Source organism: Anomalospiza imberbis, chromosome 2 (genome assembly GCF_031753505.1).
Source record: "Anomalospiza imberbis isolate Cuckoo-Finch-1a 21T00152 chromosome 2, ASM3175350v1, whole genome shotgun sequence".
NCBI classification, from domain to species: Eukaryota; Metazoa; Chordata; class Aves; order Passeriformes; family Viduidae; genus Anomalospiza; species Anomalospiza imberbis.
Genome location: NC_089682.1, coordinates 45,314,234 through 45,339,493, shown reverse-complemented (window position 1 = coordinate 45,339,493; position 25,260 = coordinate 45,314,234). Strand labels below are relative to the sequence as shown.

Sequence of the window (25,260 nt, the reverse complement as noted above, 5' to 3'; positions counted from 1 at the left end):
GCAGACACCTGTCTTTTAAACCAAGACAGAATTTTTTAAAGATTGTGTGAATGGTAGCCTTCACTATAATTCCAATTCTTTTGTTAGAGGATGATTCTTAATGATATTCTTAGTATTTGCTGTGTTGAAAAATGAAATTTCTGGACCAGAACTTTTGGTCTTACAGCAAAAAATCCGTTGTTGTTCCAAGAGTATTTTTCAGATGATAGAATGTCTTTGACTGAAATAAAGTTACTAAGTATTAAAATGTGGCATTATAACATCTGGCAAAACTGTTTTTGAACAATGTGAGCTGGTAACCTATTGTGATACACCAGGATGGGGCAATAAAAGAAGTCTGCTACAAACACAGTGGAAAACTAAATATCAGGAGGGGGGTTACTGGCATTATGGGGGCAAAGATGATATTTCTAAAATTAAATTAAAATGTGGCTTATTATGTTGACATAATATATGTTGTGGTGATGTGCAGCTAAAAGTGGAAAGTTAAGCAAGAAGCAATTTGCAGGATGTTGAGCAGGATGTTGGCAGCCTTCAGCTAAATGAATGATGGGCACATGATGGTGGGTTTTAATGTGGTAACACAACCTCTACTCAGAATTCCCCTGTTTTCTCCAGATGGCCAGAAATCCATAAGCCAGCAGGGTCTGGTTTTAACCATCCCTTCCTTGCAAAAGTGGGTGAGCAGCTACTGGAACACAAGTAGTTGTTACACTGCTGTGTTGGATAACCTGAAAGAATGTATGGATTTATAAACTCATCAACAGAAAAATGGTGCCATCATGGTTTATTATTTGAGTATCTCTGCACAGGACAGCTTTCCAGCTGTAATCAAAATACAAGATATGCTGAAGAATGCAGAAAAGTACTGTGAAAGAGTGATAAATATAAGGCAGACAGAGGTAGTCTTGTTGGTGGTAATGATACCAATGCTTTGTGGTTGGTACAAATTTTACAAGCCCCCCCATTCATGGTCTGGTCAGGGTTTACCCTGACTTGCTGGGGGATGAGGGACAAGGTGCTGGTTAGGACAAGGGGACAGCTTGGGACCAGGGAGGCTTTTAAGCAGTGCTTCTACCTGGGGAAGTGCTTATCCTGCTTAAGCAAAACAGGCAGGGTGTTGAGCACCAGCCCAATATGATGCAAAGTCAGTATATTGCTGTGCTGGAATTAAAAATAATATTGGAGTTGAATTTGGCAATCCCATCACCTAGTAGTAGAAATTACAACCAACACTGGTCTGGGTTGCTCCATCAGTCAAAGAACTGTAGCAATGCATAGCTCTCTCTGTCGTGGTATGTACTGGCAAAGAAAAGTAGTATTACAGTTTTTCCTTATTTTTAGAGCCTCTCTTTGGACACGTAGGATTGCTCTCCCTTCATGTGTGTTTGTTTTCCCAATGTAATTGGTGGGTTACTCACTCAAAAAAAAGCAAAGAATCCTAGAAATCTTACTACTCAGCATAATTGAAAGTTAAACAAGTACAGGAACAATACAGGCGGAAGCTTGCCTGCAAGCCTAAAGTGCTAGAAGTGCTTCTTTCTGATGGATTTGTGTTTCTATTAGACTACTCCAAGCAAATTAAACATTGCAGTTGTCAAATGACTTCAGTCGAGTTTGCCAAACTGCTACTTGAACATTAATTTATTTTAAAAAGAAAAAAATAGAACAGAAGTTTAAAGCTTTGCATTTTAACTTCAGTAGTAATTATTGTGCAAGGAATGAAAAAGGTTTAGCTCTGGGTATGTCTAAATAATGGATAGAGTTAAATTTTATTTGTAATAAAAACAGAATGGAAGGCAATAGAAATCATATGAAAAGTTGCAAGTGGTTGCTATTGCCTAGATTTTCACACACCTAATTTACTATAATTCTGTATATTGAGGGAGTATTACCATGAGCAGACATCCTTCTCTCCAGGTCCTCTGTTCCTTCCAAAAGACAGAGGAGGGCTTGTTACAATGGATTGTTTATTTCTGTGAAATTCAGCAATTGTTTGCATCATGGAGCCTAATCTGAAATGAGAATTTGCGTTACTGTGAGGATGCTGTTGCCTTATTTTCAAGCAATATGATTCTCTAAAGCAATGCACATTTTCTGTGTGCTAGTCAAATCTAACACTGTATCTTCACTGACATCTGAACATCTACTATTTCTGTAGTGTATTGTTATGAGTTGGTTGATATAATTAGATGCTCAAAAATTAATGTGCTTTATTTTAAATTATTGCATACTTATGCATGCTTTTAATGACAATGCAGCCCAAGCTGCATTTCCCAGAACTTTAGACACACAGCTTTCCATCTTCCATTTGGTGGATGTAACTTAGTGGTACATTCAATTTTGTTACTTTTCACAGAATCATGGAGTGGGCCAGTTTAGACTACAGTGGGCCATCAGGTTCAACCTCCTTGCCCTAGCAGGATCATCCCAGAGCACATGGCACAGGATTGCATCCATGTGGTTCTGGACTATCTCTAGTGAGGGAGATTCCACACCCTCTCTATGTGATCCAGTGCCTGGTCACTGCACAGGAAAGAAGCTCTTCCTCATGTTCAGGTAGAACTTTGTGTGCATCTGTTTCTTCCTGTTGCCTCTTGTCCTATTGCCGGGCACCACTGAGCAGAGCCTGGTCCCTGCTCTGACCCCTCCCTCCAGGCACTGACAAATATTGATGAAGTTCCCTCTCAGTTATCTCTTCTCGAGGCTGAACAGTCCCAGCTCCCCCAGGAGTTCCCTGTCTCTCTTGTCCTGAGGAGCCTAAAACTGGACACAGCACTCCAGAGGTGCCTCACCAGGGCTTAGTAGAGGAACAGGATCACCTCCTTTCACCTGCTGGCAATACTCTTCCCAATGCATCCCAGGATCACATTGGCTTCCTTGGTCCCCAGGGCACTGTTGGCTCAGGGACAGCTTGTTGTCCACGAGGACCCCCAGGTCCTTCTCCACAGAGCTGCTCTTCAGCAGGTTGGCTCCCAGCCCTGTGATGATACCCAGGGTTATTCCTCTCCAGTTGCAGGACACTGCAGTTCTGCATGAAATCATCATAATTTTGAGTCTTCAGCAAAGCCTCTGTGTGCTTGTCCACTGCTCAGGCACTTGACTAAATTAAAGCATTAACAGTTGCCAATTACTTGTGTCCTGAGAATGTTTAGGTGTGTGCCAGGCTGGTCTCCAAAAAGCTGCAAATTTATGCGACTTTCACTGCAGGATTTGTGTGTGACAGCACTGGGAACTGAGACTTTGTTAAATGAAAATGCAAATTTTGTATTTAGGGTTAACAGAAAGTGTACTTATTCATTATTTTTGCAAGGTAATTTTGGAGACCTCTAGAAAATGTTTCTGTTAATTTGCAGGCATTAGGGTGTGCTAGGGAAGGATAAAATTAGCCATTTTTCCTTGAGTTAACTAACTAAGTTACAGAAACAAGTTACTATTTCCCAGTTGATTAATTGAATTTAAGGGCTTCAGATCAACGACACTGAAATATAGTGAGGAATTTACTGTGAAATACACATCTTGGTGTGGTATATAGCCAAGGTATGTTTGTTGAATTCTGCTTTTTTCCTATGCTTTGGGTGTTGGTTATTTTTAAAACTGACTTTTTAATTGTAAGCCTTAAGGGCCACTTCATCACCTCCCTGAGATGACTCTCTACTCAACAGTGAACTTGTAGTTATCTCATTTTGATCAATTAACCTATTATTGCATCCTAATAGCCATTGGACCATCTTGATTTTTCATGTAACACAGACTCTAGTTTTTTGTAGGCTACAGGCAAAGTGGGCTTTAAGGGAGCTGATTTATACCAGCTGAGTCCAATCCAGTATATGTTTTATACCAGTATATGATTTATACCAGCTGAGTCAGTTCAGCATATGTTCAGTATATACACTTCTCTAAAGTACTCTTTAATTTTCCCTTTAAAAAATATCTTTGAGAGGGGTTGCGGTTATTTAATTGCAACATCAGAATTGTACAGAATGTGATTTTAGTCTAATAAATCATGTTACTTAGCACCTGAGTTTCTGAGTACTGATGCTGTGAGCAGTGAGCAGTGTTCATTTCGTAAGCATGTAAATTTTTGTTCTGCTATGGAAGATGGGACAATCTCTGGTCAGTTATGTCCTTGGGAAAAAAGGCTCTTCACCCACTTTGATCTGACCAGATATTCTGGTGATCATCTACAACAATCATGAATCATCTTGTTTCCTGGCCGATAAGCTCTACTTGCTTATCAGCCTTCCAGGCTAACATGAATTCATCTGGCTGATGAAATGAGGATGCAATGAAGAGGCTGCAGCAACAAAAATAACTGAGTTGACTGTGTTGCTGTTACCACTGTGTCAATGGAAATATTCTCAAATGCTTTGAAACAAGGTGATGGTGTCATTTGTTTTATGTAGAACACCAAAGTATTTCAGGGCACTTCATACCCTTTCCCTACTGCTGTTAAGATGCAAAATGTAGTTGTCCCTCCCTGCCTCTGTAGTCTCCTTCCTGGAATTAGACCTGCCAACTCCTGACTTCATGTTGCACCACACATATCTAGTGGGTCCTGCAAGTTTTATTATGCTGAGGTGTTCATAAACAAATATATATGAGATCAAAGGCCAGAGCTCCTTTGCAATGGCAAGTTGAAAGGTGGTCATAATTTGAAGCACCATCTAGAAACTGTTCCATTCTCTGCAAACCTGCCACTCATTCACAAAAGCTACTAGGAGTAGGTAGAGGTTTAACAGGATGAGATATTGGAAGTAAAAGTAATATTTCTTGAGTGTTAATTTCTTTTCTTTTCCCTTCCAGTGGGCGAGTTTGTGAGTGATGCCCTTCTGGTACCAGACAAGTGCAAGTTCCTTCACCAGGAAAGAATGGATGTGTGCGAAACTCACCTGCATTGGCATACTGTTGCTAAAGAGGTACCTGTCTTAAAATTTCCTGCCTTCCTTCTTTAAAGCTGTGTCACTCTTCTGAGGATGATTTAAAATATAGCAGCGACATGGAAAACAAAAAGCAATACTTTCAATGTTTGCATGAAAAGCATTTTGGGATTTTTTGTAAGACAGAAGATGGGAGTCAGAGCACAATAGAGTCCATGACTGAATACTTACCACTGACCTTTGAACATTGACCCTCTTTCATGGCACTATTTTTTTCTTCACAATCACTCACAAACTCACTGTGTTTTTGCTTCCTTCATTTTCCTGTGTTAGCACCGGAACTAAATGCCTAGGATTTGCCTTGAATCATTATTCCAGGTAGATATTATCCAGTATTTATCATGGATATTGGTATGCCAGATGCCCACAGAGATCAAACAGGGCCTCAGGGAGTACACTATGTGAAATTCAGCAGAAAAGGGTAGGAGAGCTGAAGAAACAAGGACTAGCCAAAGGCATTTTGCAGGAACTGAGTTTTTACAATTTAAGAGTGCTTTACTAAAAATAGAAATAAACTTAGTGTTACAGTTGCTAATGTGTTTTAGAGGTGTTTTTTCCTTACACAGAGAGATTTAGGAATAAAAACTGAGATGAGTTTCCAGGATTTCTGATTGCTGGTTTTTTTGGAACCTCTTAGCTTGTATGTTATTCCACTTTCTGGAGATGAAATTTGAAATGTGATCAGCAGCTTTTCATAATTTCAGTTCTTGTTTGAATTATACTTAAATAAAGCATGTAAGGCACCAACCTTCACACAAAGGAATTCTAGTTAATTTTGACTACTTGCAAACTTGAAATGGCAATGGCCTGGAAGAACATCATCACTGTGCAACACTGAACACATTTTGGTTTTTTATCTGTTATACATCACTGTATCTGTAAGGTATAATTGTGCCCAACTGACTGTTTTCCAAGCAAAGCTAGGAGGTACAGTACTGGCAGAGGTATCACACCAGACACAGTGTGTTTCCAGTGTAAGAGGTATTTGAAATGTTGATTAACCTTGAAGCCAAATTTTCAATAGCATAATGCATCAGGATTGGGATTAATACATCAAATAGTTATTTTGACCTCACTTTTTCTGTTTATGAGGCAGAGCTTGTGAGGATGTTAAGCAGGAAGATAAGGAGTTGTCATGTATATAGGAGAAGATAAGTCTTTTGTTCTGGAAAAGACTGATAGGAAAGCTTGTTGCTTGCAGTGGACACAGGTAGGGAGCTGCTTACAGTAAAGTAGTGAATGCAAGTGTGATCTTTCTAAATTGTGTTACAAATTTCAGAGATTATGCAGTTTGCCAGCTTTAACTTCCTGCAGTCCCTTCATATTTTCTCTGTGAGATTTTTTAGTCTTCCTCTGTGCCAATATTGTTGCTGCTTTTTTTTCCCGTCTTTTCTGCAGTCCTGTAGTGAGAAGAGCATGAATCTGCATGACTATGGCATGCTGCTGCCCTGTGGAATTGACAAGTTTCGTGGTGTGGAGTTTGTCTGCTGCCCGTTAGCAGAGGAAAGTGACAATCTTGATTCAGCTGATGCTGAAGATGATGATTCAGATGTCTGGTGGGGAGGTGCAGATGCAGACTATGCAGATGGAAGGTACAGTGACTTTGTACCCTTCAACTTATTATTAAGATGCCAAAAATCTCTCTAAAAGACCTTGGCATAGAAGAGTCTTTGCAATTTACACATTAACTTGCATTTACAGTGGTTGAAAGCATCAGCGCTCTATTCTTTTTAGCTTTCTACAGTAAAGTTTATTGTTAAAAGATACACTTTTAAGGCACACTTTTTAGCGCCTTTATAATTTCTTCAGCGAGAATTATCACCATATTTATAACAAAAATGCATTCATGTTTTTCGACAAATAAATGACAAATGCTGTACTTCTAAAATGCTTCATTTGCAATCTGGGGTACTGCAGCAGATATCAGCCAACATAACCAGTGGATTTCTTGAAATGCCTTCATTTGTAATAGGCATTAGCTATGTGCTGTTATTGCCATAAGAATATTTTTCTGCTGACAATTAGTTTCTAAACATGATCTAAAAGAAAATGTGCTTTATTATCTAGCCTTTGACAGATTTGTTAATTTGCTGCTGTTGAGAAGGAACATGGAGATTTCCTTTGCAAGGCAGTGATGGGTGAGAAGATACCATCCCTGTCCTTACCGATCCCATCCCCTGTGCACATAGGTTAATTGATATTCCACAGATCCACAGATATGGATTATAACTGTGCTATAACACTCAGTGGTAACTGAGTGGTCTGGTTGCTGTTAAAGCCTTTTCATATCACTCTCCTGAGCATGTCAGACAGCAATTGGAAGAGCAGAGTATCGTGTCATGTCCTTGCAACTTGCAAAGATGGCTTTCTTCATAAACTAAGATCAATGTTCAAATTCTGTTTGTGCTCCCCAGGCTTTCATCACTTTACACTGTGCTAATGCAGTGCTTCTACTTCATTTTTGTACAAATAATGCACAAAATCTATAACTTGGGGCTGATTGCAAATGATTTCAAGGAATACCCAGAAAATAAATGGGGACCAAATTATGTGAATAATGCATTATTGTGTGAATAACTGCAGACAGTTAATAGGTCTGAATTCTGTTATGTTTAGACTTGCTAATAATCTCAATGGAAACAATTTGAAGAACAGTGCAGAGATGAAGGACAGAAACTGAATTGCTGTTATTTGATGCAATGAGGTGGCATTAAGACCTAGAATAATGAGAACATATATAATGGTGGGCAACTAAATCTTTCCTGACAAAGCATTAGTAAGTGTTGCAAGGTAGAGTCCTTTGTGAATAATGGAATAAGTTTAAAATAAATACTTCCCAAAGGTAATTTCCCGTTTTCTGTCATAAACAGGACTGAATGGTCAGACTGTTTGATGCAAAAGCCTACATCAAAGAACCTTGCATATTCCATATTGATATCTTTGGACTTTCTTCTGATTTGTACTTCTAACAACTGTCAGTGTCACTATTTATAACCCTTTCAGTAGGATTTATAAAGCTGCTTTTGGGCTTTTGCTGTGTCATTTCTGTATATTTAATTTAGATTTTGATTGGGTGTTTAAATGTTCTCTCATTCTAAGAAATGAGTGCAGACCATGTTCTAATGGAAATGCTTGTTTTTTCATTATATAAATATATATTCAGCAAGATAGATCTATCCCTCTATTTTAAATATCTATTAACTATATAGGTAACATATTTATTATATATATACACCTATATATAAAGTACATGTCTTATACATACAAGATCAAAGATGCCAAAATTATTTTAAATAAAAGAGCTCACAGGGATATAGAGTACTTGTTTAAGACAGGATATCTTCTAAGACAGATATTTGCTGTATTTCTTTTTTGTGTTTGTCACTACACATTTAATTTACTATTGTAGTCCATTTTCTTCCTCATAAGTCAGTTTAATATATGAAGAGATGAGTTAAAGAATAGCTTCATAAATTTTGTCTTCTCTAGGAATGGAAGCAGTAATTGCATTTCAATCAATTTCTGAAATTCCAAGCAAATACTGTTTTTTACCACCCCCCCCACCCCAAAGTGCTTGCAAAAAGAAAATGTAAGATCCTTCTTTGGGGTGCTTGTCCTTCATCTGCAGATGAAGACCCAAGTAACTGGTAGTTCTTTTAGAATGACTCACTCATTTCTTGCTGCCTCTTAAGTCAAGTACATTTAAGCTATGTGTATTGCAGCTAGAAATATTCTTGAACTTTAATTATATATATGTGTATATTTAAAAAACATTCTTACATGGCAGTACATGGTAATTCAAATATTTTGTGCGTGTATATTTATTTATATCTGAACATATGTTTGTGTGGCTATCAATACATATATGTCTTAGTCCTAAAATGATTGTGAAGGAGAAAGAAAATGTAAGGTAGGAGAACACTTTGCTAATGCTAAATTGCCAATATTCTCTGCTATTAAAGCACATCTGTTTAAAGTGCTTACTCAAGTCTACATTTGTCGCCTTAAATGGGTAACCTTAAAGTGAAGGTGACATATTTGAGGTGGAGGTGACAAGCTGAAAAGCAGATTATTACAGTCTTGTTTCTCAAAACTATGACAGAGCAGAATCCAACAAATGTGAGTGATCTATTTTGACATAACTTTATATCTCAAGCTGTCACATTTGAATTTTAAAATATTTGCATTTGTGGTTCTTAATGGAAAGAGGAAAGCACATTCCAGCCATTCAGTTAATAAATGCTGTTTTTCAGACTGTTTTCACCCCCAACCGTTGTCCCTGAGGCACTGTATTTTATTTTTTTGCTTTGCTAAGGGTGTTTTCTTCTCCAGGGGGGGAAGAAAATTCAGCTGCATGTTGTAGATGCACTATTAGAGGGCACATGGAGGTACCATGGGCTGAGGTGCCTCATTGTTGGGTGTCCTTCCTACCTAGTATCTGACCACCACCTGGGTCTGGATGTAAAAGGATGTGACTTGCTTGTTGTGGCTTGTTGGCAGTAGTTGGAGGAAGGTGGGAGGGTTTATTTTGGTGATATATGTATCCGTTTTATTCATGAGGCTGAGAGGCAGGATCCACATGTGCTTTTGAAATTGTCTTGTCATGCTCATCCTGAAATAGTTTTTAACTCTGACAAAGAGGTCACAAGCATTTTTAAGCAGTGGAGTTCCTTGTTGCTATCATCACCTTTAGTTAAAATTTACCTTGAAGTCTGCCTGAGGGATAGTCAGATGTACATGCTGACTTTCAGTGTAGCTGCAGACCTCTCCCTGAATGGCTACAGCTCAGTCAAGTGACCTGCAAGCTCTGGCTGCTCTTGCAACTCAGCACAGCCTGGTGGCCCTCCTGCCTGTGTTTGGGAGCTAGCTGGAAGCTTTGGTGTCCTTGTTGTCCAAAGCTGAACATCTTTCCAAGTGATGGCCAAGCTGGCAACTTCCAGGTTTTCTCTGTTGTCTTGGTTTGAAAGACAGGAGTCTGCTAAGGAAGGCAGGAGCCTCCCTTGAAATGGAAAATGTAAACCCCTTCTCTCCGAATTATTATAATTTTTGAAATTAAGGTGCTCTCAGGCAAAGATATGACAACAGGAATAACAGGTTTTTATTACTATGTATAATAAAGCAAATAAAGAACAATAACAACTGTGGCAAGCACATTTCTCTCTCAGGATTTTTATAAAGGTGCACAGAGAGAAGTGAAAGAGAAAACAATTTCTATTTCTGCCTCTTGTTTTTATCTTGTGGAATGTCTTTGGAGAATTGTTTACTTAGAGCGAATGCCTGGTTAGATCATGGTGGATTGTTTGGGCCTGATGGCCAATCGGATCCACCTGTGTCTGGATTCTGGAGAACAGGGTCACGAGTTGTGAGTGAGTTAGATATGATAGAGAGAGTAGCATGTAGTTTTTAGTATCCTCCTTTATATAGTATATTAATGTATCATAACATAATTATAATAAAGAAATCATTCAGCCTTCTGAAGTAAGTCAGACATCATCATTCTTCCCATTGGGTTCGCCGACATCTACAACAAACAGCTATGGCATTGACAGCAATCAGAACCAGAAACCCACTAACAGCCTTTTTAGCTGCAGTCACTTTCCCCTTTGGTGTAGTGATGCTCAGAGCCGGCAGGGGTGCTGGTGGCTCCCGGTGAGCAGAGCGGGTGCGATGGTTCCCCCACGGCTGCAAGCCAGGGCTGTGGCACGAGCTCGGGGAGCACACGGTAATGGTGGCTTGCCTGAGACAGATGGAAGAGAAGCTTTTGCTTTATAAACTCCCTGGGGCAGTTGATCCCAGTGCCTCAGCAGGACACTTGGAAGCAGCAAGCTGGCCTGACAGTATGTCTCCTCAGGCAGGGGATGTCGGGGCTACAGTGCAGAAAAAAATTCGGAGTAGTGCTGAGGAAGCAGCAAGGGTGGGGCAGTGGCAGCCAGGTTCCCAGAAGGGCAGGGAGAGGCAAACTCAGGATCTCAGGCACCTGAGCAGATGGTGCTAGGTCCCTCTTTTAGTGAGGTAGGTGATAATAAGGTCTCAGTTTAGTGGCTGCTCTCACGAGCAGAAGATTACCCCACAGCTAAAGAAGCAGATCCAGCTTGGGCTCTGGCGGCAGCAGTGAAGTGCTTTTTCAAGCAGCAGCTCCTACTGTCCTCCTCTGAAGCTGAGAGAGAGAACTAGCAGTTGTCCTAGCCCCATCTTTTACTTGCTCAATTCTCGCGGTATCTCTGTCTCTCAGAGAGAAACTATCAGATATAAGAAGTATAATCAGATGCTTTCTTCTCCTGAATTTGGCCTTGTCTTTTTTTTTTTTTTTTTTTTAGTATTCTGTTGTTAGTGTTTCTTAGCAATTTATGGGAAAAAATCTATACTTAAAAAAGGAACAAAAGGAAAGAAACCTAACCCCCAACATTATCCACCCCAAATTTTTTCCCGTACCAACATGTTACATTAAATTTAAACTTTTAAATTATATACATACATGCACTACCTTAGTTGTATACATATATATAAGCAGATATGGATACAGGCACTGTTTTATGGGAAATTAATCCTAAAATAAGGTCCTCTTAAGGTATGCATCAGGTCTCCATTCTTTTGCACCACCCACCAGGTGCAACCTGGTCCATGAACGAAGACAACTCCACAGATGGGATTGTCCTTGCTGGAGGCAGAATTAACCCAAACAGTTATTTTCAGTACTTCTCGTGTACCGCTGGAACTTTATCTCCATCCATTGTTTGCAAGGGTTCAGATTCAGCAGGGCCTTCTTGGTTGTTGGAACTTTGGGTGTTCACTAACCATGTGTCTTTTGCTAAATTAATCTCCCAGTTCTTGAAACTCCTCTTACTCAGTGCCTTCAAGGTGGTTTTAAGCAGTTTGTTGCATCGTTCAACTTTGCCAGCTGCTGGTGCATGATAAGGAATATGATACACCCAGTTAATGTCATATTCTCTAGCCTAGGTGTTTATAAGGCTATTCTTGATATGAGTTCCATTGTCAGACTCAATTTGATTGGGGGTACCATGCTTCCAAAGGACTTGCTTTTTAAGGCCTAGGATGGTGTTCCAGGCAGTGGCATGAGGCACAGGGTAGATTTCCAACCTTCCAGTGGTGGCTTCTGCTGTTGTGAGCACATAGCACTTGCTTTGACAACTTTGAGGCAGTGTGATATAGTCAATCTGCAAGGCTTTCCCATACTTATATTTGGACCGCTCCCTACCATACCATAGGGCTTTACCTGCTTGGCTTGCTTGATCACAGCACTTGTATTACAGTCATGGATAACCTAAGAAATATTGTCTATGGTTAGATCTTCTCTTCAGTCTCATGCCTACTTATTTCATTACATTTCTGCCCTGATGTCCTGAGGCATCATGGGCCCATCAAGGTAGGAATAATTCTTCTTTGTGTTGCTAATCTAAATCTATCTTTGACACCTTTATTTTCACAGCCTGCTCTATCTGCTTTTTGTTTCAGTATTCTTTATTAGCCCATCTCCTGGGGACATGGGCATCTACATGACAGATTTCACAGGTGGCAAGCGAAAGTGGCACGTCTCTATCCAAGTGGCAATGCCTTTTTACTCATCAGCAGCCTAGATTGGTTTTCTTCTATGCTGCCAGTAGTGGCTTTTTTCTACCTTTCCAGCCAACTCCTCAGAGCATTGGCTACCATCCACAAATTGGTATAAAGGTATAGCTTTGGCCACTTTCTTTCAGCAATGTCCAGGGCCAGCTGAACGGCCTTGAGTTCAGCAAGTTCACTTGATCCACCCTCTCCTTCAGTAGCTTCTGCAGCCTATCGTGTGGTGCTCCACATGGCTGCTCTTCACTTCTGGTTCATCCCTATGATGCGACAGGAACCATTAGTGAAAGAGCATAGCCTGTTTCTTCTGCTGGTAGTTGGTTGTACGGTAGAGCTTTTTCAGCAGGTATTACTTGTTTCTGCTCTTCTTTACCAGTGAGACCAAAGTTTTCACCTTCCAGCCAGTTTGCAGTTATTTCTAAAACCCCAGGGTGATTTGGGTTTCTAATATGGACACGCTTTGTGATGAAAGCAATCCATTTGCTCCATGTGGCATTGGTGGCATGGTGGGTAGAGGAAACCTTTCCTTTAAACATCCATCCCAGCACCAGTAGTCAGGGTGCCAGGAGGAGTTGTGCTTCCGTGCCAGTCAGCTCTGAGGCAGCTTGAACGCCTTCATAGGTGGCCAAGATTTCCTTCTCTGTGGGAGTGTAGTTGGCTTCGGACCCTCTGTAACTTCAGCACCAGAATCCAAGTGGTCGGCCTTGAGTCTCCCGAGGCACCTTCTGTGAAAGGCTCCAGGACAAACCATTGTTCCCAGCTGCAGAGTAAAGCACATTCCTCGTTGTCCTGACTGAGCCAAGGGCTACCGCATGAACAATCTCTTGCTTGATCTTGGTGAAGGCTTGTTGCTGTTCAGGGCCCCAATGGAAATTGTTAATTTTATGGATGACCAGGTTGAGAGGGCTCACAATTTGGTTGTCCTCGGGAATGTGTATTCCCGAAAAACCTATGGCACCTAGGAAAGCTTGTATTTCCTTATTGCTGGTCGGTGGAAACATTGTGGTGATCTTATTGATAACTTCAGTGGGAGTCTGATGCCATTTATCTAGCCACTTTACTTCCAGGAACTGGATCTTTTGAGCAGGTCCCCTGACTTTGCTCTTCTTGATGGCGAAGCCAGCTTCCAGCAGAATCTGGATTATCCTCTCTCCTTTCTCAAATACTTCATTGCCATGTTCCTCCACACAATGATGTCGTTGCAGACGAATGGTACAGTGGTGATGGTGAAATTTCCAAGCCAGTTTTTAGAAATCAAGAAAAATTTAAAGAGGAACCAAGTGGGTTTTTGCCCCTTTTTAACTTTTTCTCCTGTGTGAATGGAAATAAGTCATCTTTTATGCAGACTCTTCTGCAAGGTAGCTTTAACCACATCTATTCATAATGCATACCTGGGTTTCCCCCAGTGGAAAGATGCAGTATTATTTAAAGTCTCTCTTGTGTTTCTGGAGGCCAGATATTTTGGAGAGAAGGAAACAGGAAAATCATTGTTGTTTGTATAGAGGCTTAACTCCTAGTAGATTCAGGTTTGTGGCATATGAAAATTTTATCAACATGTTTTAACTTCTTAATGCTCTGTTAAAAAGGAATCATACTGTCTTCCATTTTGCTGAGTTTGCTTTCAAAGTTGTAGTAGGGAACATAATATAAAAAGAAATATTAAAGGCTTGATCTCTGAAATGAGTTGGAGAAGTTGTTAACTTCACCTAGGAAAAAACCATATGTGACGCCATGAGAAAGATTCACACTCACTTGTGCACAAAGTTGACAGAAAGTCACTGTGTGTTTAAATACTTAAAGATCATTTATTCATTAGTAGTAAATTTCAGGTAGAAGATTAGAAACAAACCTAAACCTTGCCACAACAAAGCACTAAGCTCAAGAAATATTTCAAAGGCGACAGTAGCAGTAAATGAACATGTATGTTTTGACCTGTTGTCTGTATCACCCAGAACAGAACTAAGAATGATCCCAGAAGATTCTTGATGTATTAATTCACCAAATGCATTGGCTAGTCAACTTCAGTATTTCCTCCTGTTGTCCTGTAGAAGTGTCCTTTCCATTCACATAGCACTTTTAACAGCAGAAAGAGAAACTCTGCAGTCGGTAATTCAAGGTCAGTTCAACACTTCGTAGTCCTCTATGAAAAGCATGCAGGGAGCCTCTAGATAAGCTGTCTCCTGAGAGAGGCAGAAAAGTTCCTGAGGAACTTTCTTGCTTCTTTTGCATCAACTGAGTGCATTTTGTGCAAATTTGATCTTCTTTCAAAATAAAATTTGTTTGATGGTATCATGGAGAGAGCATGTTTACAGTATTATTCAACTGTCAAAATATGGGATGCTAATGTTGACTTATTTTTTCCTTTAGACATTTCTTTAGCATTTCTTACTATCTGGGACATTCCAGAGTTCTGGATTCTTTCTTTTCTATTTAAAGGGAAGGGAGGGACATTAAGAAACAGGTAACTGTTTTCCTTATAGAGATTTCAAATAAAATGTTCTCTCATGTTACCTTGAAGTAATTTTGTTGCTGACACATCATGACAATTTTCTTCATTTAGCGATGATAAGGCGGTAGAAGAACGAACAGAGGAAGATGAGGAGCTAACTGTTGTGGAAGATGAAGATGCTGATGACGATGATGATGATGGTGATGAAATTGAAGAGACAGGAGAAGAGTATGAGGAGGCAACTGAAAGAACTACCAGTATTGCAACCACTACCACCACAACTACAGAGTCTGTGGAAGAGGTTGTCAGAGGTAAATTCATCAGGTTTGGAGCTGAAACACTAATCCTACTGCTTTGCATATTTGCACTTTGCAACAAAAAAATGTTCCAAACAGCAAAATACCCAAAGCTGCAGTATTGTTGTGCTTTTTGGCTCCTGTAATTTGCATGTTTAATCCCCTCACCTTTCCCATTACAAATATTCTGTGTTACTCTGGGTTTGTTCTGCCACAACCCTTTGCATTTTCTGACCTCCAGTCCTCCTGGTGCACAGATGCTGCAGGGACTGTCTGTCCTTGAATTGTGTTTGTTGTGTGTTGTACACAACATTTCTTGTTCAGAAACAGAAGAGTTGATTTTATTTTAAAGTAGCATTAAATAAAATTCAACTGTCATATGTAGCAAATAGGACAGGAAAGTGTGTATGGTTTATCATGCACATGAGTTACAGAAGGATATGACGTATCAGTTACAAGCAGGAGGTAGCATGAGCTGGTTTGGTCTCTCATATTAACAGCAGTGATGGGTTATTTTGTGTGATTCTGTTAGATAATTGTTTACTATGTTTCTCCATGAGTTAATAATTCATTAAAGTTAGACAAATTTAAAATAACTATGCAGAAAAATGAACCTAAACAAATGAGTTTTAAAGTCTGGGGAAGAAAGAAATAGGAAAAAATAGAATACATGGAATGAGAAAGAACTCTCCTTTTCTAAAATTTAATTTTCATTACATTTTTTAGTTTTCTTAACAGAACTGCATTTTAAACTTTAAATTTTACACTAGTTCATGGTCAGCATAGCAACAGAGTTTTTTTAAATGCCTCATTTCTCCTACAATGCATATTGGAATTAATGATCCATATTTTTTTTCTATTTTAATAGTACAGTTCAGTGTGGTGTAAATCTAAGTAAAATAGATCCCAATTCTTCTACAGTGTTTACATCTTTGCCAATAAATGCTGGAGATGGTGGCTGGAAATGAGATTAAAGACTACATTTGAAAAGAAAGGAGTTGTGACATGCAGGAGGTAGAGGGAAAATGATAGAAATTGGGGCCATTGTGAAACAAGGGAGAAAACATCTGGCCTGTCTCCCCATGCTTCCCTATCCCCTGCCTCTGGGTATTCTTGGGACTTCATTAGTAGTGGAGTCCCACATTTTGCATGTGGCAGTGGCCCTTCCTCTTGAGCCTTGGTTCCTGTGTTTGTCAGAGGAGAGGGTGATGGCTGCAATTTATCACACCAGGATACAGAAGCATGCTCAGGGGATGCTTTGAGAAAAGTAGAGTTACTTGCTTATATTTTTCTGTTCAGTCTTCATGGAGCACTAAAGCTTTGGTAAAATCACTTGCAAATGTTTCTTTCTAAGGCTAGCAACTCAGTCTTGTGTGTTTCTGTCTTATATAACTGTTGAGCATTTTGCTCAGTTGTTGGAGAGCCTTTTCAGCGAGGAGGAGTTTATATCTTTAAAGCAATTAAATGTATTTCCATGTGTGAGCTTTTACCCCCTGGGTATAAAATGCCCTGTTCTTACTAGTAAATGAATATTGAAAGGGAAAAAAATGCACTTTATTGGGATTTTGGATGAGTGGAAATGAGGACAAATTTGGTAGAACATGTTTCTTTACTGAGCGTGATGTTTAAAAGAGGTTAAGATTTATAATTTTCAGGAAAGTAGCATACAATCACCTGAATATAAAACATAACATATAAAAGATGAGGTAAACTATAGAAATGACCTTTTAGAAGCCCTTTAGAAATGTATATATTTGCTGATCATGAGATTATTGCATTTTGTTTTTCCCAAGTCTAACATTTCCCACCTTGGGTGACTGCGAGGAAAATATTAATTGGTTCAAGTGAGGTGAGGACAATGTGTTACCAATACAAGTTTTCATCATAGTTCTGCCACAAGCCTTTGGGCTTCCTGACCTTCAGCCGTCCTGGAGCATGCATGGTGTAGGGACTGTCCTGGAGAGTAAGTGGTATCTCACAAAGCTGCACTATGCAAAGTGGGCATTGCTTATATATTAAAGTAGAAGCGTCCAAATGACATACCCTTGATTCTTGCTTTTCTTCCCTTCCTACACACAAGAGAAAGCTTCCTACAGGGTCCCTGTCCTCCTGGTGCAGGCAGCAGATCCAGCATGGGAACTTGTGTGGTGAGCATCTTGCTGATTCTAGTGTCATTGTAAATGAAAGAGGCGGAGGGACCTTGTTGAGGACATGTGTATTAAGAAGTGGTCTTTACTATGGAGGTACCCTGAAAGCCTCTCTAAAAGGATTGAAATGTCAGAGCTTAATTCATGTGGACTGTTCCAGGCTGCCTTGCCCAAGCACTAGTTGTAAAACATCCTAGGATGCTCTTCACAACCCTTTACACACAGTTTTTTTAAGCTGTAACTAATATTATGTCTTTAGCATTAAAGAGTGGGTTTATCCAGTTTAAGAGGAGCTGCTTTTCAAATGGACAACTGTTGTAAAGCCGTAATTTAGGATCTAATTGTGGGCTGGTACTGAGACCTTTTTCTGCCAAATCAGTGGAATGGCTGCCATCAGCCATAAATAATTTAAAAGCGTACATGCAGTGTTATACTTTAAAGATACTTGAGCTATTGTAGAATCAGTTTTTCAGGCAGTTTTATTTCTGTGCATATTTTAATGAATTGTGACCAAAATAGTAATAATAGAACCACTTACAAACTTATTTTCAGTGAAAAGGAAATTAATCTTTCCTAGAGAATGAAAAAGGCCCGTTGGCAGGAGGATAGTACTTTCATTCTGCTGCAACCACATTTCTGTGGGTTTATTAAAAAATGTGAATAAACTTTCCATAGCCCAGTATTTGCCAATATTCACTTTCCTACCTTTTGTGAGAGATGATCTTTACTCTGAGTTCATATGGCATACAGCAGCAGACCCAGTTGAAACTTTTAGATATGCTCTTGCTGGGCTTCAGATGTTAAATCCAGACAATTGTGGTTCTGAGATTACAGGGATTCAGATGGTGAAATTAGTGTGAAATACACATTTTTCACCTTTGGTCATGTGGAGATATTAGCATTGAATTTTTGCTGAAGAAAATATGGCTCATTTATGAAGAAGCCCAGCTCTTGTTTTTTGTCTCTGTGTGGAGCAAGGGAAGTGACTGACTGTTTTGGCCAGGTTTTAGGTAAGGGAGTTGTTTAATTTCTGCAATCATTGCCATGGTGTTACGGGTTTTGCAGAGCTGCTCCTGAGGATGAAGGCTCCCTGTGATTTTTCCAGCATGTTATGGAGGCAAGCAGGAGCACTGCTTCCCCCATCACGTGCAGTTGTTCGGGATTTTGTTTCTGCTGTCCTTCTGCACAGGACAGCAGAAGGACACAGGAGATGACAAGAAAAATCAGTCTTGGCGTACAACAATCTCTCTTGGCATACAACAAAGAATAAGCAGTTTTGGCTTAGTGCTTCCCATCAACATCATAGTCAATCAGATCCCATTAGAGGAGAGCAGTGGTGTCAGCCCAGCAGCTTGGAACAAAACACGTGGCAGCTTCTCTGCACACCTGCCAAAAGATGTGGGGAAATCAGCTGCATAAGCCTCGCCTACCTCCTCCAGCAGTATAATATTGCCCTTTATCAGTTGGTTTTGCTTTTTCTAATTCAGCTGGATTTCTTTAGGCAGTTAGGAAACAATCTAAGCAGTGCTGCTTCATGTGACATTTTAACTGTATTTACTGTCTGTAGTTACAAGTGAGAGACCATATGCCGGTTTACTAGCAAGAGAAAAGTAGCCTGATGTTGGTATGGTAGGTCTTAGTGTCATTGATCTGTCATGAGTGGTTTTCTCCGGAAGATTTTTAACTGAAAGATTTAAAATCTATTCAGTGACTCCTATTATATATTGTAAAGCAAGAGAGATTAACCCTGATTGCCAGATTTGGGACAATATTAGTAGTATATGCTACATTAATTGGGGTTTTTTTTCCACACACCATCGCTGTGCCACACTTTCACAGAATCATAGAATGGCCTGGTTTAGAAGGAACCTTAAATATCACCCAGTTCCAGCCCTCTGCCATGGGCAGAGATGCCTTACTCTAGACCAGGTTGTTCCAAGGCCTGCCCTTCCTGCCCTTGAACACTTCGAGGGATGGGGCATCCACAGCCTACCAGGGCAACTTTTCTTCTTTGAAAAGTTATCATCTTTGTACTGTAGTAGTAGTTCCTTGCTCTTCTTCCTTGTCTTCAAGGCTATGCAATAAGCTTTATTTATTTGATGATGTGTGATTGCATTTTGTATCAAGAAGACATGATTTGTTGCTATATAAATAGTACACATTCATATAAATCCACTGAGGTTTTTTGCTATGATGTCTTCATTAAGAATGATCATCTACTGTAATTTATGAATGAGAGCTGATAAAATTAACCTAATGGATTTGCATTTATAGCTCTTAATTAGACATTTTAATTTAAAGCACAGCTATTCCACCCTAATATAATACTTTATTATACGTTGCAGTTGGAGGAAATCTTTTCTGTAATCTGGTGATTTTAGCAAGGTTGTTGATGGAGATGCAATATAGTACTACCTTTTTGGGTCAAGGGCAAAAGTACTGAAATACTAAACACACTAAGTGTTATTTTATGTAAAGTTGGAAGGTGGAGAGTAGTTTCATTTGAAATATATCCTGCCAGAAAAAAATACCAAGAATCCATTTCCCTAGAGATGTCATGTTATTATATTGAAGCAGTAATTAATTGCAGATTTTTTTCCTGAAGATTTTGCTGTGTAAAAAGACTGGAATGCACTTCTGGGCTAATCCTCATACTCACTGTCATGCCATGTAAGCAGACTTGTGATGTTATGTGGAAATATTACCTTTTCTAAAAGACATAAATTAATGAAACTATATTAGCCTAGATTTTAAATAAAGCTGTGTTTTTTGTTTGATTTCTGGCCATCAGTGGTAACTTTATGGCACTTTAGTTCCATATATAGTTCTGTTGTGCACAAGAAATAAAAAATATATTTTCACATATTGTTCCGTTTCAAAACTATAAGGCTTTATATTCTAGCCATGTATGCCATTAATTTTTTTTAATATTCTAAATATGCCCTTGCAGTAGCTTATGAATAAACATTATAGAGAGAATTTTATCTTGATTACACAAGATAGAAATTACATTTTAAGGGTATTTAACAGCTTTAGAGGAGGTGTCCTCTATTGCATTGAGAAGTCATAATTTTGCTTTTTTAACTTCTCTCTGTAAAAAAGCATTTTAGCAATTGTGTAGCTTGTGCACCAACTTTAGTCCCAGAGCATGTGCCAACTTCACAGCTGTCTTCTCCTAATTCCAAAAGCCTGTTCTGAAATTAGCTCTTGTCTTTGAATACTCAAATTAAAATTTGGTGTCCTCTTCTAACTATATATTCAGAATGAGGAAGTTTTGTTTCAGTGAAATTATCTTCAAATATTCCCTTTTGATTGATTCTGCCTTTTTAGAACACAAATTGTATAACTGAAAGAAAAACAGTGCATTTACTCTTGCCTAATTTTTCTCAGCTAGTTTAAAAAATAAAGGCTAATATAGGGGCATATATATTAATATCCTCAAAGTATAGCTCAATTCCTGAGGATATGGAAGCCAAAATTACTCCATTTGTGATGTTTTATATACTAGTGCCTGAAGAAGGTGAGCATATACCTTATGGTACACATTTGAGAGGTTTATTTCTTTGGCCTCTCTTGCATTTATCAGTTACTTACTCTGTTCTTTAACGAGATATAAATGGTAAAATAAAAGATCTGATCCCATATATTTAAGCAACTGTTTGAGATCCTCATTTAAGAGCTGTTCAGGTCCTGTGTGGTTGTTACACAGTTTGAACGGACAGCAAACACACACCAGTGCTAATGGGCTCGTTCAGACCCTCAGAATGATTTAGTTGTGTGTACTTGATTATATCAGCTTCAAACTTGCAGGGCTGGTAGTATAGAAAGGCTCACCAATACAATATATTTTCCATTACTGTGGCTATATTTATCAAGACCTTGCAGTATTTATAAGTCAGCATGATGGTACCTTTCTTCTGTAGCATTAAGGTAAATAGGTGTCTCAGAGGTGTAAGCTAGACATGGGAAACCAACTTCCAAGACAGGTCAGAGTTAGTAAGCTAACTCTTCCTGTTGGTCCCTTTTTTCTTAGATTTCTTCAAATTTAATTTCTGATTTAAGCTTTGGGGCTGACTGCTGGTATTAAATGAGCTTAGCTCTCATGATCATGTAAATAAATTCAAATCCTGAAAAAAATATTGAATAAACTTGATATTTACAGTAATAGAAATATGTAAATATAGCTTTAATTATTCTACCCGTTAGAAGTTTATGTTTTATTTTCGATTTCTCAATTGAAAGTGTTGTTAAGAATTTAAGTCCCATAAGGGAAAAAAAAACATGGAGTTGAGATTTTGAAATAAAGAAATTATAATTTCACTTTGGTTTGAAATTGGTTTTCTTCAAGTAGCAGTAAAAATGAATGGTAATGAAAAATTTAAATGGACATTCAGAACCATATTTTGTATTTCCCTCTGTAAAAAGTGATCTTCAAAAACATCTAAAATGTTTGCACATAAATTCTAATGAGCTCTACTTACAGCATTTTGGTAAATGACTGCTTATGAAAGTACTTTATATAAAGTCAGTATAAATCAATGTCCACATACTTAAAGACTGTATTTCCTAGGGTGCTGAAGTCTGGTTTTCAAAGAAAAAAATAACACAATCTGTGCCAATGTTTAATGTAACTGGTTAGTTTTCAGTATTCAACTACTTAATCTAAAAGCAAATTAACAAGATTTGCCATAGCACTATCATTCAGGGAGTGGTGCTTGCATGGTTAGGAACAACTGGATTTGACCCGACATGCTGGAATAAATACAAGAAGTTTGGAATGGGGAAAATTGACTTATATTTTCCTGATTATCTCAAAAGTAATTTGTAATGTCTAAAGTTTTGGAGAACAGAGATATTGACACCTGTGGTTTAGGACACAGAATGAGAGAAATTTGACTATTGGAGTAGAACGGTTTGAAAACTCTGAAGTGTCTGAAAGCAACTGTTCATGAACCTGGATTGTCGCAAAGGCTTGTCCTCTTTAATTGTATCCAATTTCTTGAAGCTAAAGGCAAAAGTTTGTCTTTGGAGGGGGAAGCGTTGCATTAGTAAGCAGACGGGACTGTTTCTTTATGCAGAAAAGCCTAGTCTTTATTCACATAACTCATTTTTATACAGTTTTCACAGACCTCATGTTTTACTCTGATTGGCTAGTAGTTTTCTTGCTACTCAGTTCATTGGTTAGTAACTGGTATTCTGCCTATCAAATCTCCCTAAGTTTGGATCTTCTTCTCTGATTCTCATGGAATAGATTTCATGTTTATGGCAGGTGCAAATTTATTTTTTTTACAAGAGTAGGGTTTTATGCAAACGGATTCTCATTTTTAAGATTTCTTCACATGGGAACTTAGCTAGCTGCACTTAAAAGAATTAACAGGCCAGCTGGTAATTCAGCAGAGCAAGGCCTGATTTCATAAGGCCTTTCTTTTATAATACCTCTGCCTGTATGTAACAGGAACAGTGAGTAAGTTCCTTAAGCAAAGCAAAGCTCATTGTTGTTGCTGTACTGCATACAAATTATTTGTGGTATCAAGTAAAACTGAATTGCATGTTTGCAAAAAGTAATTCATCTTTGCTTCAGTTTTCAGCAACAGAATTAAAATATGAAGCAAAGATAACTTTTAATTTTTTGATGAATTATTTAGCTTAACCCATCCACTACAGCAGTGCATGCTGCCTGCCTGCTCCTAATATCTGCTAAAATACTGTAGTTCACCCTGTCGACATTAATTGCTACACTTGGCATCAGCAGAAGGAAGGGGAAGTGGTGTTTGGATTAATAGCCTGAGAAAACCTGTTAAATTTCTCATCTCAGCACTTCATTTCCCTATCTTCTCAGCTTAGGTGTTGCAGCTGAGAACCAAATGCAGTGGCTTTTTCTTGTAAGGACAAGTGATGGATGGGGATATAGAGAGGTGTAGAAGGAGTATCTGGCTCACAAACAGGAGTGATGGGACCATTGCCCAGTAAGAGAAGATGATTTAAAAATGTACCTTTGCCCCAAAGCAGGGGTGAAGGAATGCTACTCTGAGCTCTCCACAGAAAACGGCAGACAGGCATGGTAACATCGGGAAAGGGATGAATGACAGCAGTGATACGTTTCCTAGACTGAACTGGTGCCACACTTCCCTCAAAAAGAGCAGTCATGAAACAGTAAGCCAGAGCACTTCCCCCTCTCTTGTTTATTCTCCATTTAGGTCATAAACATTAGAAGACAATTGAACATTTTTCTCTGTGGTTACCTAAGTACCATGTAGGTCTCACCAAGGGCAGTAGGGCTGGCAGTGCAGGCTAGAGGGAAGGATGTCCATCCCCTGAGGGTCAGGGAAGGGGGACAGGTCAGGCAGGGGGCCTGTGAATGGCCACAACAGTGGGCTGCACAGCTTCTAGCTTGGTCTTTTTAATATGTTACTCTGTGGTTTACTGAACACTTGTTCAAGTGCATCTTCATGTGTATAAATGACTTAGTTCAGCGATGAGACAATTCCAGTGTCCAATATGATGGACAATTACCTTTGCTTTTGCACATTCAAATCTCTGTTGTTATTTCTTTGGGAGAGATACCTATAGGAAATTTCAGATTAAATCTGTAAACAGTTTCTGACATGAAAACAGTGGAAAATAAATCAGTCTGTATAGCAAAACAAATATTTTGAGGGAAACCTAGAAGGGGCTTACTGTGTGGCTATAAGCTAGTCCAGAATCAGCATTAAATAAGAAAGGCTGAATTGTTAAGACCTTTGTATTTTCAGAAATGACATTTCCTGAATAAAAATTATTTTTATTATACATGTCTGTTTTGTATCAGAGGTCGCTATTAATTTTTAATTTACATGTGACAGCTTTTCCAAGACTGTGCAAAGCTAACTTTTTGTCAAGATTTGACTGCATAATTGGGTGGTGTGGCTGAATTTGGTTTTAAAATAAATCATGAGAACTACTTGTATACTAAAAATGATTTATAATTAATCATATGGTAATATACAATTAATTGTAGTTAATGTGCAGTGCAATTAATGATACTTACTTTCTTTTTTCTTCAAGTAAAAAACTCAGTATTCTTTTCCCCCTAATTTCTTCATATAGAAGTGCAGCATTTTTAGCACATCCTTGATGATTGCATACTCTTGGATCTGTTTCTCTCAGAATAAATGTATGCTTTCTAAAATCGATTCTTGACATTATTTATAGTTAGAATACGTGAATAAGTTAAATGCATGTAAAATTGCACCTGTATTTTATATTTAAGGAAATGTAGGTTGTATTGCCAGTGACGATTGGGCAATAAAAATCTATTTATAAGCCATGGTGCTTCTGAGGACAGTGAATTGATGGATCAGGAGAGACACTGAAAAGCAGGATTCTTTGCAGCCAGCATTTGGATCTGATGAACATACAGGGGATTTTCAATGCTAGTGCAGTGATATTTTTTTCTTACCTTTGAACCCGTAGGAATGTGATTTCCACAAAATTCAAATTTATGCAGAGAATTTAAAAGCCTCTAGTTGAATGTAGCAGTTTGTTTGCCAGGTAGTGTGCGGGATGAAAGTAAATGAGGGGTTTATTGGTTTAATATTATGTATATTTGAAATTACTTGTGCAGCACATTGAAAGATAAAACTGTTTTTTGTCTGTTTGGAACATTATTGGTAAAGGCTATATGTTTACATGTGTAATTGGCTGAACTCCAAATTGCAGGCAGAATTTGCTTTGTCTTCCTTTAATTTGTGTGGTTTGGGTCTTCCCTCAGATTTCCCTGTGTTGCAGAATGTAGGCAGAGACTGTAGCAGCGCACAGTGAACACAAGCACAAATTATTTTCATTTTTTTCCTGTAGGTATATTCACT

The 25,260-nt window shown here is 38.7% G+C and overlaps 1 protein-coding gene across 4 annotated transcripts in view; it reads left to right on the top strand.

Moving 5' to 3' along the window:
* The window catches only part of APP (amyloid beta precursor protein), a 233,854-nt gene that overhangs the window by 127,468 nt on the left and 81,126 nt on the right, over positions 1-25,260 (top strand). For all 4 annotated transcript variants that reach the window (XM_068180683.1, XM_068180685.1, XM_068180684.1 and 1 more), the window contains exons 4-6: positions 4,807-4,919; positions 6,339-6,532; positions 15,082-15,281. In XM_068180683.1, coding sequence (XP_068036784.1) covers positions 4,807-4,919; positions 6,339-6,532; positions 15,082-15,281 — 507 coding nt within the window. The remainder of the gene's footprint in view (positions 1-4,806; positions 4,920-6,338; positions 6,533-15,081; positions 15,282-25,260) is intronic.